The 18,655-nt window shown below is 39.2% G+C and overlaps 1 protein-coding gene across 1 annotated transcript in view; it reads left to right on the forward strand.

Moving 5' to 3' along the window:
• The window catches only part of Ankrd31 (ankyrin repeat domain 31), a 151,295-nt gene that overhangs the window by 32,296 nt on the left and 100,344 nt on the right, over positions 1 to 18,655 (forward strand). Inside the window, 3 exon segments of the mRNA XM_060386149.1 lie at positions 3,858 to 4,424; positions 6,459 to 6,739; positions 7,236 to 7,312. Coding sequence (XP_060242132.1) covers positions 3,858 to 4,424; positions 6,459 to 6,739; positions 7,236 to 7,312 — 925 coding nt within the window.

The following is an 18,655-nucleotide window of genomic DNA, read 5'->3' on the forward strand; positions in this document are numbered from 1 at the left end:
GCTTTCTGGTGTCATGAAAGATAGTCCTTGGGGAGGAAAACGTTGTCTAAAACTCTGTTCATGTATTTATTCTTCATTATCTTTAGTAATTTTCTGATCTGTGTTTTTACCACTATTGCAAGTCTCTTATTCTATGTTTAGAGAAGTGTACAATTTGGTATTATGTATGCCCAAATGATGGAGTGTAACCTTTTTTGTTGTTTTTAATGTTAACCTCATTTCTTTATTATTTCAGGCTTGTTTTTCATTGTCCTGTTGCTAATGTTTATCAAGGGCCTGTATTGTCTTTGCTTTTTATTTCGTGCTGTGAACTGGCTCTGCCCACAGTGGACTCAACATCCTCCCTCAAGATATCAAGTAATGGACCTTCTAGGCCCACCTTATTTTACCATTTTACCTGGCTATCTCATCTTAGCTGTCCCTTCTATATAATTACCAATCTTTTATTGCTGAAGTTTGAGCCAGAGGATTTCGAGTGGATGTGGCTTCAAGGGTAACTCTTTTTTGTATCTATAAAGTACTGATAGAGAGATATTTCTTTTCTTTAATATATTTATTTTTATTAATTACAACTTATTCACTTTGTATCCCTGCTGTAGCCCTCTCCCTCATCCCCTCCCAACTCCACCCAGCCTCTTTATTCTCCTCCCATGCCCCTCCCCAAAAGTCCACTGATAGGGGAGGTCCTCCTACCCTCTCATCTGACCCTATCAGGTCTCATCAGGACTGGCTGCATTGTCTTCCTCTGTGGCCTGGTAAGGCTGCTCCTGCTATCAGGGAGGTGATCAAAGAACCAGCTACTGAGTTCATGTCAGAGACAGTCCCTGTTCCCATTAGTAGGGAACTCATTTGGAGCCTTTGCTGCCATGGGCTACATCTGTGCAAGGGTTCTAGATTATCTCCATGAATGGTCCTTGGCTGGAGTATCAGTATCAGTCTCAGAAAAGACCCCTGTACCCAGATTTTTTGGTTCTATTGCTCTTCTTGTGGAGCTCCTGTTCCCTCCAGGTCTTTCATCTCCCCCTTCTTTCACAAGATTCCCTGCAGCCTGCCAAAAGTTTGGTTATGAGTCTCAGCATCTGTTTTGATATCCTGCTGGGAAGAGTCTTTCAGAGGCCCTCTGTAGTAGGCTCCTGTCCTGTTCCCTGTTTTCTCCCTCTTCCAATGTCCATCCTGTTTGCCTTTCTGAATGAGGATTGATCATCTTACCCGGGGTCCTCCTTCTTGATTAGCTTCCACTCCTAGGCATATATCCAAAAGATGCTCAAATACACAACAAGGACATTTGCTCAACCATGTTCATAGCAGCTTTATTCGTAATAGCCAGAACCTGGAAACAACCCAGATGTCCCTCAAATGGAGGAATGGATACAGAAATTGTGGTACATTTACACAATGGAATACTACTTAGCAATTAAAAACAAAGAAATCGTGAAATTTTCAGGCAAATGGTGGGAACTAGAAAAGATCATCCTGGGTGAGGTATCCCAGAAACAGAAAGACACACATGGTATATACTCACTTATAAGTGGATATTAGACATAGAATATAGGATAAACATACTAAAATCTGTATACCTACAGAGAGACATTTCAAAGAGCTGTTGTGAAGACCATGAGCAGTGATGACTTCTGGCCTGGCACCTATTTCTATCAGAATAAATGTATGTTGTTCCTTCCCTTCATAAGTCATTCATTCATGCCTCAAGTCCTTTCTTGATTTTGGATCTGTGTCATGTGAGTGGTAATATTGACCAAAGTAATTGCTTCTTCTCTGATACTTACTTTTCACTGACTATACGAGCATTTCCCAGTAGATCGTCTGAAAACAAACTTTTAAATAAAATGTTTGGAGACCATTGTGTCTTAGATCTTTATATATTTTGAAAAACTTTATAGGTAAGCAACTTGATTAATTTTGTCTCACCAAAAATTTATTAGAAAAAAATCAGCAAAACTGTTTATTGCTCCCTGAAGGTTAGCTACTCTTACCTATTAAGTTTCTATGGGGCTATTGCTTGGTACACCTTAGTGTTCTGAATTTAATAAATGTAAAAGGACTTTAAATAGCAGGGAGCCCTTGAGATGTGACTCAGATATAGAGTAGGATCCAGTTCTTGGTTTTCTTAGCTTATAAGAAAGTAGTTAGCATTACAGATAAATAAAGGTATTTTCTTAGGCACTGTATGCTATAGACATGGGAGATGGTGGCAGATAGAATGTTAATTTTTTTATTTTTACTCTTTTTAAATCCAACTTAGAACAAATTATTAGCAGTCTAAGGACACAATAACTCTTCTTGCCAGAGAGGTATTGGGCATGTTGTGGGGGTGTAAATGTTATTTTTATTTCCTCTGACAAGGGAATGAAATAGGTGCCATACCAAATCTATACAAATACAGGGCTTGAGCTGAGCCCAGGGCACTTTTTTCTCTGATCTAACTATCCCTAGGCCTCGGCCTGGAAGCTTCTAGCCTCCTAATCTAATCTTCAATAATCTGAACCTTGAAGGTTTCAGCTTTCAGCCTCCATCTACTATCCTAGGCCTAGAATGCTTTCCGACTCTGAGACTTATTGCTGAATAAATTTACCCTTTCTAGCTGTTTCTGAACTCTTGCTAGCTGGTTCAACTCAGCTGTTCTGGCCCAAACTCTTCACCAAGCTGATGGATTCAATCTGGCTTCTCTCTCTGCTTCTTCTGACTGAATTGCTCTGCTTCATCTCAAACTAACTCTGGCAATATGTTCTAATCTTCTGGTTCCTTTTCATTCTCTGGCTTCGTTCTCTCTGCAACCTGTCTGTAAAACTGTCCGGTAAAGCTGCCACACACTCTAAGTGAACTACTCCTAGTACCCTCACTGCTCTCCCTGCGCTGCTCTTAGGGAGCCTCCTGTTCTCCCAAGAGCTGGCCATGTCCTATCCCTGGCTCATTCTGTTCTCATTCTTTGATTCATCCTTTGACCTTCCCTCAATTAGACTTCCAAACATAGCTGTTTTCTTCTATAAACTAAGCTTTCTTTCATTGTTTGGGATTAAGTTTGTGTACCAAGGGCATGCCTGTATTCCAGCTGGATCACATAGACCTAGAAGGTCTTTAGATGTGATCCCTTGCCACAGCAGCCATGTTGCTGGATTAAAATTCCTCCACAGGGGGAACAACAAAAGTGCCTAAAAACTATAAATTTCAACACCTATAAAGTATATTATTTTTCTGAGTAGCATAGCAGCTAATTTGGATAGCAACTTTAAGACTGATTCTAATATTGGACATTGGAAACTTTGTAAGAACAAGAATAATCTGTTATAGTATTGCCTTCAAAGTAAACTCGCTGGGAAAGTTGGTTTTTGTTTGTTTAAAAATTTAAAAAAACAAGTTATCAATTTAAAATCAGGATTCATAAAGTTTCATAGAATTGCACCCTCATACATTTTATTTCCCTTTCTGATTTCCTGTTCATTTCATTTTCTTATTTCATATTTGCATGTTTATTCAGAAGGTGAAATTATATCAATTTTATAATTTTTATGACTAATAGAAATATTTCACAAGAAAGAATTTTATATCATTACTTAAACTGTGAAGTATTGAGGTCATTTCTTAATTTAAATATCCAGAGCACCTGTCTCTTTTGTTGGAACAGATAAAGCTTAGTTGAAGAGATAATTTGTTATCTGTGATACTAGTGTCACTCTTGGTCCATTTAACCATGTATTCAGGCATTACCAATTTCATATAGGAAAGTAGTAAGGAATATTTTTATTTATGGATGAAGTAGACAGCTGGTAAAAATAAATTACTAACAAAATGAGCTATAAATCTAATTTTTAATGTTACTTTATGTTTTATGTAATACACAGGAACTAAATGAAAACATAGATTCCCCTGAAATTAGTCTTCTCTCAGGTACTTCTCTTATGGCATCTGATTTGGTTGCACTAAAGGAGAAATCATTACCAGAGCCAGTGAAGACCTTAGCAGTAACATTTTCTGAGCCTGGAGAGGAAGTAACACTGACCATGACATCTAAAGAAACCAAAGATGAAGAAAAATCTCTTGAAACATTTGTGTCTGCTTTAGAAAGGTTACTAGAATCATCAGGAGACACCCAAGAGGAAACCCTTCTTGAAATAATGAATGACTTCAATTCTCAAGATTTGTTGAACCCATTGAGCAACTCCTTGAGTTCTGTGTCAGGCCATTTGAATGCCTTGTCAGCGTGTTATAAAGATGTACAAGAAAACATGAAGGCTGTTGCTGCGCTGCCAGCTGACTTCCTGGCAACCGACAACACATTACTGGGTACTGGTGTAGAACCTCTCTGTCAAGGACAAGAGAAAAGCAGCTGTGTTAGTGGTGGAAATGAATGTTTACAAGTGCAGCCCACTATGTCTCAGATAGATGAAGATTGCACACAGATAGACCAGGTGAATTTTCTATCCTACTGTTGAGAAAGTTCAGGTTATCTAGGTTGTGAAACAACCATCTTTGAGTAGGACAAGTGTATATACACTGTATGATTATCTGAATATAAATTTTGTAGTGACCTGTAACAATCTTGATTGTGTTAAATTCAAATCATTTCATCAAATACCAACATCTAGAAGATATTGTGTAACTTTCACAGCTAGATGGCTCCTTTTACAAGTACTGGGTAGAGTACTTGTAAGGGATTAAGTTAAAATTCTTTTCTCCTCAATTTATATAAGAAGGCATATCATTTGGTTTTTTTTTTTTTTAGTATATAGGAAAGAATTTCTTATCAGAAATTTCTCTTGTTCAGAATATTACTATATTTACCTGAGGACAGAGTAGATAATGAGCCCTGTGGTTTGACGCAGAGTAATTTGGGCTACTAAGTGTCAAGCTTTCTTTAAGCTCTGATTACTTTTAGTATACGGGTGAAGAGCCATAACTTGTGGTTTTAGAATTTCTACATTATGCCTGGAGGCCCTGTAGAGACATAACAGGAGCCAAGTTCCCTTTTCATGTTGACAGTTTGTATTTTCATTATTTTAAAATTAAATGTAAGTATGGTGATACATTCTTGTAATACCCACACTGGAGAGGCTCAGGCAACAGGGTCAACAGTTCAGAGTTCAAGGCCAGCATGGGCCCACAGTAGCACCCTGTCTCCAGACCAAAACCAAAAGAACATATCTGACATTACAAGATTATTTAACAGTATGGTAACACAAGTCCTCCACCTAAATCCACAGTTTGGTGCATCTTCAGTTACTTCTATCCTGTGCTCATTTATTTCATTTAAATGAGACTGTATAATACAGAATGCATTGCAACTTATTTTTTAAATATATGTTGCTTATCTTTTTAATGTGGGGAAATTTAGAACTTTTAAATCTTTTAGATTACTAAAATAGGATGTAAATGTATTATAATTTAATCAATTAATAATGGAAACAGATTTCTTTTTTATTTCCTCATCCTCCAGAAGATGTAGAGAAAGCCTGAGTTTCTGTTGGAGCATATAAACCTGTAGTAATGCCAATGTAGTCTGGCTGTCAACTCTCAGATAGACCTTAATATAGGACTCAGAAAAGAAAACAGAAGAAAGACACATAAAAATCTCCTTGATCTTTATCAAGGAGATCAAGATGATTAAACATCTCAGTTCTGGTATAAGAAGAAAGACTGAGTAAAATGTAGAAAATATTAATACTGGTAGAGCAAGCACAGGTTTTAGTGAGTCTTCAAGTTTAAGGAGAAAAACCCTTTAAACAGTAAAAAGAAATAAAGTTTAAAACTCAGCTGCAATGAAAATATTTAATATTTTATTTTGTGAAGCTTTGCATCTGGTACATAAATGAGCTCAAAAGGTTTAGGTGGTACATGTAAAATGTAAATGTCTTTGTAGAAGTTAGATCTATAGTAGTTTATCAAGGAGAAATTAGAAGATTCATGACATACTATTGACCTTTGAAAATATAAAAATTATCTATCACCTTATCCCCTAAATTTCATTGCTCTGTCAATGGAGTACTGGGTTGCACAGACCCTTAATCTGATCTTGACTGGTCTTTGTCATGTTCTTATGTGTGTGTTATTCTGAACAAGTTCCTTACAAATCAATGCACCAAAAGTGATCTTTTATTTTTCTTTGAATTTTAAGGTGAATATTGATGAAATAAGGTCTTTCCTTTTCTCCTCTGCCACCCAATCTCCTTATGAAGTCCAGGCTGACCTCAAACTCACAGTCCCCCTGCTTCGTTCTTTTAGTGCTGGAATTATAGATATGTGTCACCAAGACTGGCTCCTTATGTTTTCCATAAGCTTAAAATCTTTGTTCTTTTAAAAATATGATTATAGAATTTTTCATTATGTGCACATGTGCTTATGAGTTGTTATGCTTTCATCTTAAAGACATTTTAGTTGTAACAAAGTAGAAGATAATTTTAATTTTTTGTTTTAATGTAACTATGGTTATATGTATATCTTCATAGACTTTAGAAGATGCAAAACTATTTACGTTGCAAACATTGACTCATGAAAATGCCACCTCTTATGAGCAACTAAACAATAAGGGAAATTCAGATCTCATGAAAAATGCCTCCGTCCAGGAAACACCTCAAGTACTAAGAAGATCATCTAGACTGGAAAAACTGAAAGCAAGCAGAGATGTGATGGTAACAGTTGACATATTGAAGATGCCAGAAAAGATTTCATCTAAAACATTTAGCTATGAGGATCAAATGGATAGCACATTTACAACTGAGAATTTCAGGTATTCTATCAAATTATATTATTCTTACTAGATACGCTGCAAATCCAATTGGCAATTGGGTGATGGAGGATGTTAGAAGCAGTATCAACCTACCCTTAAGTAAAAAGCCTTTTATGTTGCTGGGTTTTTTTCTGCAGTTTTTGATCAGTGCCCTACTATATAACAACTCCCTTTACCCATCACAACACTGCAAAGAACCTGCCTCCTTTTCCTACGAGATGAATAGAGTGGATAGTAACATGCCAGCTGGGAGAGTGAGGAGGCCTAACAATTAAAAGTCTGACAGGGGCCTGTCTCTCACAGAGTTAGCTACAGTTTTCTTAGACCCCATCTTCATGTTTAAGTTGCTTTTCCAGTTGAGAATAACTCAGTGTGGGTTTTCAATTTTTTTGTCAAACTTTTATGTGATTTTTCATGAATGTTTATGGAAAACATTGCAATTATTTAATAAGCCCATTTTTAAAAGAATGCTGGATCCTGTTTTAATGATTTACAGTAACAGGAAGAATATGCGTTCATCCAGTATCAAGAGTGAACATATAAGGAATAAGAAACAACTTAGAATAAAAAATGGTGAGACATATTTTGAATATTTCTTCATTCCTTCAAGTAGGTTATAGAAACAGAACTGAAGTAGAGCAATTTCTAATATGATTTTATATTTGGGTGTATGGCTAACACAGCAAAAGACTGACAATGCATACCAAAAATACTGGTAGAGAAAAGAAGAAGGCAAATTAATTAACAGGTCAATTATTACTAACTTGTTCTGTTTCTATATAACCTATAATATTAAACTAAAAAGTTGTGTTACAATAAAATAATATAGAAACAGTGGTTAAAAGAAGTAGTGCATGTGACAAAATTGAAACATGGATTATAGATTGCATGTGAGTTTTCTGAATTTGAAAATAATATTTTTGATTGTATAAGAGAGAAAATACATGTTAAGTATTAGTGGTAAAACTTGTATAAAAGTTCTTCACTATCATTCCATCTGTTATATACTACAATATCTGTTATATACTACAGATGATAGGTAGGTAGATGGATGGGTGAGTGGGTGGGTGGATGGATGGATGGATGGATGGATGGATGGATGGATAGGTAGATGGATGGGTGAGTGGGTGGGTGGATGGATAGATGGATAAGTAGATGGATGGGTGAGTAGGTGGGTAGATGGATGGATAGATAGGTAGATGGATGGGTGAGTGGGTGGATGGATGGATGGATAGGTAGATGGATGGGTGAGTAGGTGGATGGATGGATGGATGGGTTGGTAGATGGATGGGTGAGTAGGTGGGTAGATGGATGGATGGATAGGTAGATGGATGGGTGAGTGGGTGGATGGATGGATGGGTGAGTAGGTGGGTAGATGGATGGATGGATAGGTAGATGGATGGGTGAGTAGGTGGGTAGATGGATGGATGGATAGGTAGATGGATGGATGGGTGGGATAGGTAGGTAGGAAGGAATAGATGAAAATTATTTCAAGTAGTGGTAAAATGTTTAACTTTGAATCATTTGCTTATTTTTTTCTACTCAGGTCAAACTCAAGGCTTCACACATGCTTATCAAACTCTCAACCACTTGGCTATATTCTTAGAACATTATTATATTTACATTTTCTGAGAGTCTGAAATCATTTCAAAATAAAACACAAATTTAATAAACTGAAAAAAAATCCCAAGAACAGTATTAACTAGATAAGCAGTGTAAGAGGAAATTATATATAATTATAATAATTACAGTGCTGTAAAAAAGAAGAAAAATTCTACTTATGACAACTAAACCTATATCATACCTATAAGAAGAGGGTTTAAAATTCCTCCTGACATACCAAAAGTTGAACAAATGGAAACAAGAAACTAGTTCTCAATTAGATTTAGAACTTAAGAAGTTTATCCCATTTGTCTTTCTAAATGAGGATAGATCATCATACCCCGTGTCCGCTTTCTTGAATATCTTCTTTAGGTGTATAGATTTCATTATGTTTATCCTATCTTTTAGATCTATATAAGCGAGTATATTCCATGTTTGTCTTTCTCCTTCTGGGATACTTCATTCAGAATGATCTAGAAAGACAAATGGGATATGCATTGAACGTATGACAGGAGTCTACCGCAGAAAGCATCTGAAAGACTCTACCTAGCAGTGCTCCAAAGTAGATACTAAGACTCATAACCAAACCTTCGGCAGAGTGCAGGGAATCATATGAAAGAAGGGGAGTTTGATGTGGAAAGGATAGGAGCTCCACAAGGACCAAACGTATCTGGGCACAGGTTCTTTTCTGAGATGGACACTCAACCAAAGTCCATGAGAGGATAAAACCTAGAACCTCTGCTCGGATGTGACCCGTGATAGCTCAGTAATCAATTGGTTTCCCATAGTAAGGGGAACAAGGACTATTTCTAACAGGAACTCAATGACTGGCTCTTTGACCTCCCCACCTCCCAAGGGAGGAGCAGTACTGTTAGGCCACAGAGGAGGACTTTGCAGCCAGTCCTGAAAATACCTGACAAAAGGGAGTCATATGAAAGGGGAGGAGGTCCTCCCCTATCAGTGGACTTGGAAAGGGGCAGGGAGGAGATGAGGGAGGGAGAGTGGGATTGGGGAGGGAATGAGGGATACAGCTGGAATACAGAATTAACAAAATGTAACTAATGAGAAAAATAAAATTATATAAAAAAAAAAAGAACTTAAGAAGCTTTCTTCCCTCTCAGTTACTTACAAGTACTTGAGATCTCAATCAAAAGTAGGTTTGGGGGGCGAAGGATGTAGCTCAGTCAGGAAAATGCTTTCCAAACAAATACAGGACCTGAGTTTAATTTCCAGCACTGTGGTGGTTTGAATAAGAATGGTACTCATAGGCTCATGTATTTGAATGTTTAGTCATCAGGGAGTAGAACTTTTGAAAAGATTAGACGGATTAGGAAATGCGGCCATGTTGCAGTCGGTGTGGCCTTGTTGGATGGACTATATCAATGTGGGTGAGCTTAGAGGTTTCAAATACCCCCCTTCCAGACCTGAGGGTCAGGATGTAGCGCTTAGCTACTGTGACACGTATGCTGCCATGTTCCTACCATGATAACAATGGACTAAACTCTGCAATTGTAAGCCCACAAGTTGATGCTTTGTTTTATAAGTGTTGCCTTTGTCATAGTGCCTCTTCCTAGCCACAGAACAGTGACTGAGACAAGCACATTCTTGTAACCCCAGCACGTGGAGAGGCAACAACAGGAAGATGTGTGGGTATTGATGGCCAGCTTTTCTGTCAAATCCTTTAGCTATAGGTTTAGTGAGAAACCCTGTCTCAAAAACTGATTGAGCAAAGACTCTTGACATTGACCTCTGGCTAGCCTCCATACACCCCTGCACATATCCTCACATATATCACACATATATGTACAAACGTGCACACACATACAAACCATAGAGCTGTGTGTGTGTTTCATGCATGTGGGTATGTTGGTGTGCATGCCTGTGCCTATGCATGCAGAGGCCAAAGGAGGCATCAGGTGTCTTGCTTTACCACTTTCCACATTATTTCCTTGAGACAGAATCTCTCCCTGGCCTGGAAGCTTGCTGTTTTAGCTATATTGGATGGCTGGAAGAGCCACCTTCTTTTGCCTCTTAGTGGTGAGATTTCTGGCATGCACAACTATGTCTCTGTTTTTACATGGGTGCTAGGGATTTGAACTCGGGTCTTCATGCTTGCAGAGCAAGTACTCTTACCCATTAAAAAAATCTCTCTAGTCCCATATACATAGATCTTTGTTTGCTTGTTCATTTTATTATTTTAACAGGGCTGGAAAGTAGCTACAAGAATGCTACAAAATTATACCAAATTTCAGGTAGAAAGGTAAGTATAAAAAAAAAAAAAACAGGAAAATTTAAGAAAAAAAAACAGGAAAAATTAAGAAAAAACAGGAAAATTTAAGAAAGCCACTGAAATTAATTTGTCATGGTATAGGACTACACAGATAAATCAATGAAATTGAAAAAAGGATTTAGATTTGGAAAGCAGATACAGTGGGAATATAGGGTGATGAGTGGTACAGACCTTATTTAAAGTATTGGTAAAAAGGACTGAGTGTTTCAGATAACATCCCTCATTCTAAATTGAGTTTTAGGCTGATCAAAGGTTTAAGCGAAAAAAATTTGGAAGAGAACAGAGGTGAACTTTTTTGTAGTCTTAAGACTGAAAAGTCCATGTCTCTTTAAAGAATTATTCAAAGAACTATGATAGGAAGGAGAAATGTATAGAAGTACATTCCACAGAAGATCCAACATGAAACAGAAGAACTATTGTAATGCAACACAAAGGTTTAAATGCACTAGCATGGAACTAAGTCTCATGAAACAGTCAGTACAAAGAGGGAGGTTATATCTGATCTTTATGATAATGATTTTACAGGCCTTGTCTTCACACTCACTACTTGTATACGTTAAATAGTGTGAGTTTTACATGTCAAAATACTAATATCTAAAAGCTTTATTACTGATAGTGGCCTTAAATTTGAAAATTACTCATTGCACCTTGGTATGTTAACAATCTCAAAAGGAAAAACTATATAGATTATTTCAGCAGATATAAAGAAAGCATATAAATAACATCTAACATTCACTTTCAGTTAAAAATTAATAACCATGGATAGAGGAGGATTTCCTCAATCTGACAAAGGGCATCTACAGAAATGATATAACTATTATATTTATTGATGAAATAATAAATGCATTCTTTCTGTCTTGGTTAGGGTTTGTATTGCTGGGACAAAGTACTATGACTAAAAGAAACGGGGGGGGGTTATTTTGTTTTGTTTTGCTTTTCTTATGTTACAATTCTCAGGTCATAACCTATTACCAAGGGAAGTCAGGACAGGAACTCAAGGCAGGGATATGGAATCAAGAACTGAAGGAGAAGCTTTGGAGAAATACTGCTTACAGTCTTGCTTCCCATGGCTGGTCCAGCCTGCGTTCTTACAGTTTCTCATGCAGCCCAGGAAAGCATCAGCACAGCGAGTGGGACTCTCCCACACCAATCATCAGGGAAGAATACGTCCCTCAGCCTTGCTCACAGGGCAAACTGCAACTGAGAGTCCCTCTTCCCAAATGACTCCAGTTTGTGTCAAGTTGATAAACTAAACTTAAAATAAGCAAGAAACCCCCTAACAAAATATCTATTCTCACCACTTCTGTTAAACATTGTGACATTCTAGATAATTATTATGTAGAAAAACAAAAAGGAACAGTGTTAGAAAGAAGTAAGAACATGTTAGTCACAAACAACACAATCATCTATGACAAAAGTTTGATGGAATTTATAATAAAAGCTACTTTAGCTCTGGAACTGTTAGCCAAAATTTAATACCTAAAAACTGGTCACAGGGATATGCCATCGTGTATGGCTTTTACATGGGTGATAGAGATCCAAACTCAGGTCTCAGGCTTACAAAGCAAGCACCTAACCCACTGATTCATCTCCCCAGCCCAAGGTTCCTTTCTTAAACAAGCAATTTATTTAATGATTCAAGGACCTCCTTATGTAGATTTCTGGTACCTAAGATTTTTCTCATCTATGGTATCCCACTTGGAAAATTAAATTATAGCTATAACAGCCTTCCCAAACTCTTGATTCTATTTTCTAAGATTAGTGGGATCACCTTACTTTGTAACACCCTTCTCCTGTACTGAAAATTCATTTGAATAGAAAGCCATTGGGACCTTGGAGCTCATTGAATTCATTTTCCTATACTCAGGGCCAAAGATCCAAACTGCAAATTTTCTTGTTTGCAACAGGGTCCTACACATATTTTGTATGTTTTCTAGTTGTTCCCCTTGAGAAGACAAGTCACTGGGCATTAATGTTTTTCATAGCTTAGTGTTCACTGAAAAATTATTTATGCCTTGTGTTCTCATTTGCTTCTCTTGATAAATTACATAATTATAATACCAAGTACAACCAAAACAGACATATTTTAGAGCAAGCACCATTTTTTTTCTTAGTAGGAATACATATTATCTGTGGGAGGATCTTGGTATTCTTTAGAAAAGAAAGGACAGTAGTCTCTAATGTTTAGCAATTAGGATGGTCTGTCTGTTTTTCTCCCTCCTTCCCTCCTTACCTCCTTTCCTCCTTCTTTACCTCCCTTCCTCCCTCCCTCCCTCCCTCCCTCCCTCCCTTCCTTCCTTCACCCTTTCTTATAGCAAGACCTAATAGAGGCAGCAAAATAAAAGGCAAATTAATGAAGGAAAATTAATGAAATTATAGACAATTAAGGAAAGTCCTCCAGAATTCAGACTTAACCTTGAATGGAGGTAAGATGAGATCAAAACTGGGAGAAACTGATGTTAACTAAATCTCAAGGGAAATGCATAATAATGGCAGAGATACAGAAGGAATAATGGACAGAGAAATAGACTAGAATATGAGGTAGAGGGTAGACAGGTTGCTCAGAAAAAGTCTTTCCCTGTGGTATAGCAGCCTTTCTTCTGGGGAGACACTTACATGTTATCTGAATAGGAGTGACTGTAAAGATACTCTGAAGAGCAGTGGGCTAGGCTGGGCCCCTGCTTTGGAGTATCTATAATTTTCCTTTCATTTTTAGAAAGGAACAAACTATGTGGTGTAGAAGTGATGGACTAGCCCATGGGTAAGTAAGTCCTCCTCCAGTACTTAGAATACTAAGGCCTAGGTTTGCAGTGTGGTCATAGTTTAACAAGAATTTTTAACTTTATATTTCTATTTAAACTTACTTCCTGATTTAGTATACAGATATATGTGCGTGTGAGTATGGCTGCATGTGCACACTCACACTCACATGCCTGCACACTTGCAGTAGCAAATGTGTAGACCTCAGAGAAAATTTGTGGAAGTCAGTTCTCTCCTTCTCCTCTGAAGAGCCCCAGGATTGAACTTGGGTCACCAAGGTTAGCAAGTTCCTTTACCTGCTGAACTCTCTTTCTCTAGCCCCTAAATCTTATACTCAAATTAATAACCATGACTGTATAAACCTTACTCATCTGCTTGCAAGAGCATTTACTCTCTTGATTATTTTTATAATTTTATTTCTTTTTTTTCATTTTTTTTGAATTGTATTTTTATTATTAGTTACATTTTTTTTATTAATTACACTTTATTCACTTTGTATCCCCCCCAAAAGCCCCTCCCTCCACCCCTCCCGGTCCCACCTTCCCTCCCCCTTCTTTACACACGCCCCTCCCCAAGTCCATTGATAGGGGAGGTCCTCTTCTCCTTCCTTCTGATCTTAGTCTATCAGATCACATCAGGAATGGCTGCATTGTCATCTTCTGTGGCCTGGTAAGGCTGCTCCCCCCTCAGGGGGAGGTGATGAACAGGCCAATTAGATTATGTCAGAGGCAGTCCCTCTTCCCATTACTATGGAACCCACTTGGACACTAAACTGCCATGGGCTACATCTGTGCAGGGGTTCTAGGTTATCTCCATGCGTGGTACTTAGTTGGAGTATCAGTCTCTGGGAAGACCCCTGTGTTCAAATTTTCTGGTTCTGTTGCTTTCCTTGTGGGGTTCCTGTCCTCTCCAGATCTTACTGTTTCCCACTTCTTACATAAGATTCCATGCACTCTGCCCAACGGTTGGCCATAAGTCTCAGCGTCTGCTTTGATAGTCTGCAGGGCAGAGCCTTTCAGAGGCCCTCTGTGGCAGGTTACTAGGTTGTTTCCTGTTTTCTTCTTTTTTTTTCTTGTTCTATTTTTTTTTTCAATGCAGTTTATTCAGGAACCTTGAACAATCATCTGACCCTGGGGAAAGCCAGCCCACAGCTTAAATAGCCTCTGGGTAGCCAACCCCAGTGTGCCACGTGGGCAATGCAGATAGGTCCACATACATGGAAGCAAGCCAGATCCTCAGCCTTAGCGAAATGTGGAGTTGTTTGTGACAGAGAGCACTCACCATCGGGAAGGTGGAAGGCGGAAACCAGCTCCATCTTTAAGGTGCGGCATTACGCAGCTCTCTACAGTTCCCCCTTTTTGTTTTAGACGCATCAAGCAAGAGTAGAGGTCTGATCTCTGATATTAGAAATAAATTGGGACTTTGTTCATTTAGGTGTCATCCACCCAAAGAGCATCAGACCCGTCTGATACCTTTTTCTCAGAGGCAGGACCTGGGGCATCAACCCGCATGCAATCAGACTTGCTCTTCTCTGGGTCGAAAGCGGCTGACCCTGAGTGCAGTGCTTAGCCTCGCATCCTGAGCATAACATTTTAGCTTTTTATGGTAGCCAATCATGCTTGGGGAGACTGTCCTGCTTCAATGGCTGTAAAGGCCTGAATGATCATGGCTGCATTATGCTGTTGTGAGACTCTAATCTTGCATATACACCACAGGCAAACCAAGGAGACCAACACCAGAAGGCCTGCTAATGCTCCCATGCCCACCCATTCCTTCAGATGATTCATGGCTGCAGCAATCCATGATGATAGTCCTGTGGCTAGTCCTGTATCCACTCTGGTAGAATTTACCGTGATAATGGCCACTCTCAGCTGCTCCATCGTAGTATCGAATTCTCCAGTCCAATTACCTAAAATATAGCTCGACAATTGTTTGGACAGATTTGCAGCACAGGAAAAATTTTCATGTTGTATGCTAGTGACACAAAGTCCAGCATACTTTCATTGACAGCCAAGTTGGGCGATTTGCCATAGGGTATCAATTTGCTCCTGCACGAGGTCAATCCTCTGATTGAACACCATCAAGCCTCCTTTTAGTTGAGCATTAATTCCTTTTTGTACATCTAAGACATGAGCTACATTGGCTAAAAGATTATTCAGGGTCTGAGCAGTCTGCAAAGTATGACTCATGGCTAATGCCGCGGTGGTAGCTCCAACAGCCGCCAATGAGATGGCAGTAACAATGGCGGCTGTGGTTCCAAGATCCTTTTTCTATCTGAAGAGAGTCATAGCGTGAGGGGCATCAATGGGCACAGGCACCCAGCGAGGCATGCGAGTAACCAGGGCATACCTAAATTCACTAGCATTCCAGCATCGGGCAAAAAAGCAAGTATCATCACCACAATTACTTGGCTCTATCTGGCTAATAATGAATAAAAATGGGGAATATAAACAAACAGGTGTGGGCTTATAGGAAATATTATGAGAAGCCTTAACCCCCTCGTTGGAACATCTTGCATCAATTCTAGAACTAGGAGTAGTGGTGTCCGAGGTCTGAGTAGGTTCAGGAGACCATTGCCCCCAGGGGCGAGACGTGCTCCATGTAAATTGACTAACTCCATGTTTTCCTCCACTTTTGAAAGTCATTTAAGGTTCTTAAATTATTTTTTCCCTTTTTTAAAAATTTTTCATCAATTACACTTTATTCATTCTGCATCCCCCCATAAGCCCCTCCCTCCTCCCCTCCCAATCCCACCCTCCCTCCTACCTCTGCATGCATGCCACTCCCCAAGTCCACTGATAGGGGAGGTTCTCCTCTCCTTTCTGATCTTAGTCCATCAGTTCACATCAAAAGTGGCTGCATTGTCCTCTACTATGGCCTGGTAAGGCTGCTCCCCCCCCCCCCACCAGGGGGAGGTGATTAAAGAGCAGGCCAATCAGATTATGTCAGAGGCAGTCCCTCTTCCCATTACTATGTAACCCAATTGGACTCTGAACTGCCCTGGGCTACATCTGTGCAAGGGTTCTGGGTTATCTCCAAGAATAGTCCTTGGTTGGAGTATGAGTCTCTGGGAAGTTCCCTGTGTTCAAATTTTCTTGTTCTGTTGCTCTCCTTGTAGAGACCCTGTCCTCTCCAGCTCTTACTATTTCCCAGTTCTTACATAAAATTCCATTCACTCTGCCCAGCAGTTGCCCATTAGGCTCAGCATCTGCTTTGATAGTCTGTAGGGCAGAGGCTTTTAGAGGCCCTCTGTGGTAGGTTCCTAGGTTGTTTCCTGTTTTCTTCTTCTTCTGATATCCTTCCTCTTTGCCTTTCGGGATGGGGATTGAGCATTTTAGTCAGGGTCCTCTCTACCTACTAAAATATGTACATCTAAAGAAACTCTTGATTTTTAAAGAGTTTTGTTGTCTTCAGTACTTAGAGTTTCTTGAATTCAAAAGTAGCTCTGCTTGTAACCAGGTTTGACTTTATGAATTTCCCAATTATGTAATTTATTTTTTTCATTCTTTTTCTTGTGCCAGTGCCATCCTTTCTGGCTGTTCCCTTTTATGTCTTTAGCCAGTTTCCTCATTCCCCCAGGCACTTCTGTGACCTTCATGAATTACTTATTTTTATTTTCCAGGTTTCTCAAACATTTATTACTCATTTTTTCCTACTTCACATTCTATCTCTGTTTTCATTCCTTCATATTCTTTAGTCATTGAGAGAAGTGTTGCCACAAGGTAGCCAGTAAGCCATTTTCATCAGAAATGACCTACAATATTTGTTAAAAAAATACACCATTTTCTGGGGCTGGCGAGTTGGCTTAGCGGTTAAGAGCATTGGCTGTTCTTCCAGAGGTCCTGAGTTCAGTTCCCACCACCCACATGGCACCTAAGAATTGTCTCGTCTGTAACTCAAATTCCATGATCTGACTCCTTACATAGACATATATGTATGCCAAACACTAAATGTACATAAAAATGTAAAAGTGCACCACTTTTTTGTCTCTCTGTCTTTCTCAGTCTGTCTCTGTGTCCTTCCATCTCTCTCTTTCCCTCTCCCTCCCCCGTGTGTGTGTGTGTGTGTGTGTGTGTGTACACAGATACCTGTAATTTAACAAGTTGAACCATTTACTTTTATTTATAAAACAAGAGCTATTGGCACAACACTATTGAAATCAGTTTGGGGTACCTTAAAACTAAAAATGGAGCTACTTACCATGTGCTTAGGAATGTAGATGTCATAGACAGTGTTTGGTTGTTGGTACATCTGGGTATGGCTGTCACAGCAGCATAGTGCTTGTCACTTTTTGAGAATGTTATAAAGGTAGATCTGCTCTGTTGGGTCATTATTTTGGTCTGGGTGGGTACACAATTCCTGGCAGCAAGGAGGAAGGGTTTGTTGGTGTTAGTGCATTTCTTGGAACCCGAGTTGCTGTTGTATATAAAACCAGGCAGGGCGCCTCTCAGGGTTTGCTTTCTAAGTTAATTTTGACCCCTTCTCTCTCCTCTCTCTCTCTCTCTGTCTCTCTCTCTCTGTCTCTCTGTCTCTCTGTCTCTGTCTCTCTCTCTCTCTCTTTCTCTGTGTGTGTGTTTGCCCACCACCCACATTGCACAGGGATTTTTGTTGTTGTTACCTTGGTGGACCAAGCTGCTCAGCTGCTTTTTGGGACTGTTTTGTAAGACCTCAGGTTGACAGGGCTTCAGATGACACTAGATAGGAATGCTCCAGTTGAGGAAGGCCCAACTTGGGATGAACTCTTTTTTTTTTTTTTTTTGTTATAATACAATAGTACAAATTTCTTGAAAGCCCCTCAGTGTGGCTCAGGGCCTGCAAGGACTAGAGGCTTCTCCAACAGCAAATGTTTAAGGTGCTTGTGTTACTAGTGGGGCCACCTATACCTTGTCATGTGAAGTCCTTCATTGGTTCATGGTTGCTATGAGTAGGGAAATGGGACAGTAGTTACTTGTGCTTTGATCTAGTTTGCTTTCTGTTGCTGTGAAAAAAAAAATGTCAAAAACCAGTTTTGGAAAGCAAAGGGTTTACATTTTATAGGTTATAGTCCATCAAGGGAAGTCAAGACAGGAACTCAAGCAGGAACCTAGAGGTAAGAATTGACCAAGGAACAACCTGTGGAGGGATCAGATATAGCTCCTCCCTCAGTGGGCTGGGCCCCTCTGCATCAGTTAACACTTACGAAAATTCCCCACAGACATGGCCAGCAGGCCAGCAGGCCAGCCTGATCTCTGCACCTCTTCAAAAATGTGTTCCTTCTTTTCAGG

Source organism: Meriones unguiculatus, chromosome 6 (genome assembly GCF_030254825.1).
Source record: "Meriones unguiculatus strain TT.TT164.6M chromosome 6, Bangor_MerUng_6.1, whole genome shotgun sequence".
Taxonomy (NCBI): domain Eukaryota; kingdom Metazoa; phylum Chordata; class Mammalia; order Rodentia; family Muridae; genus Meriones; species Meriones unguiculatus.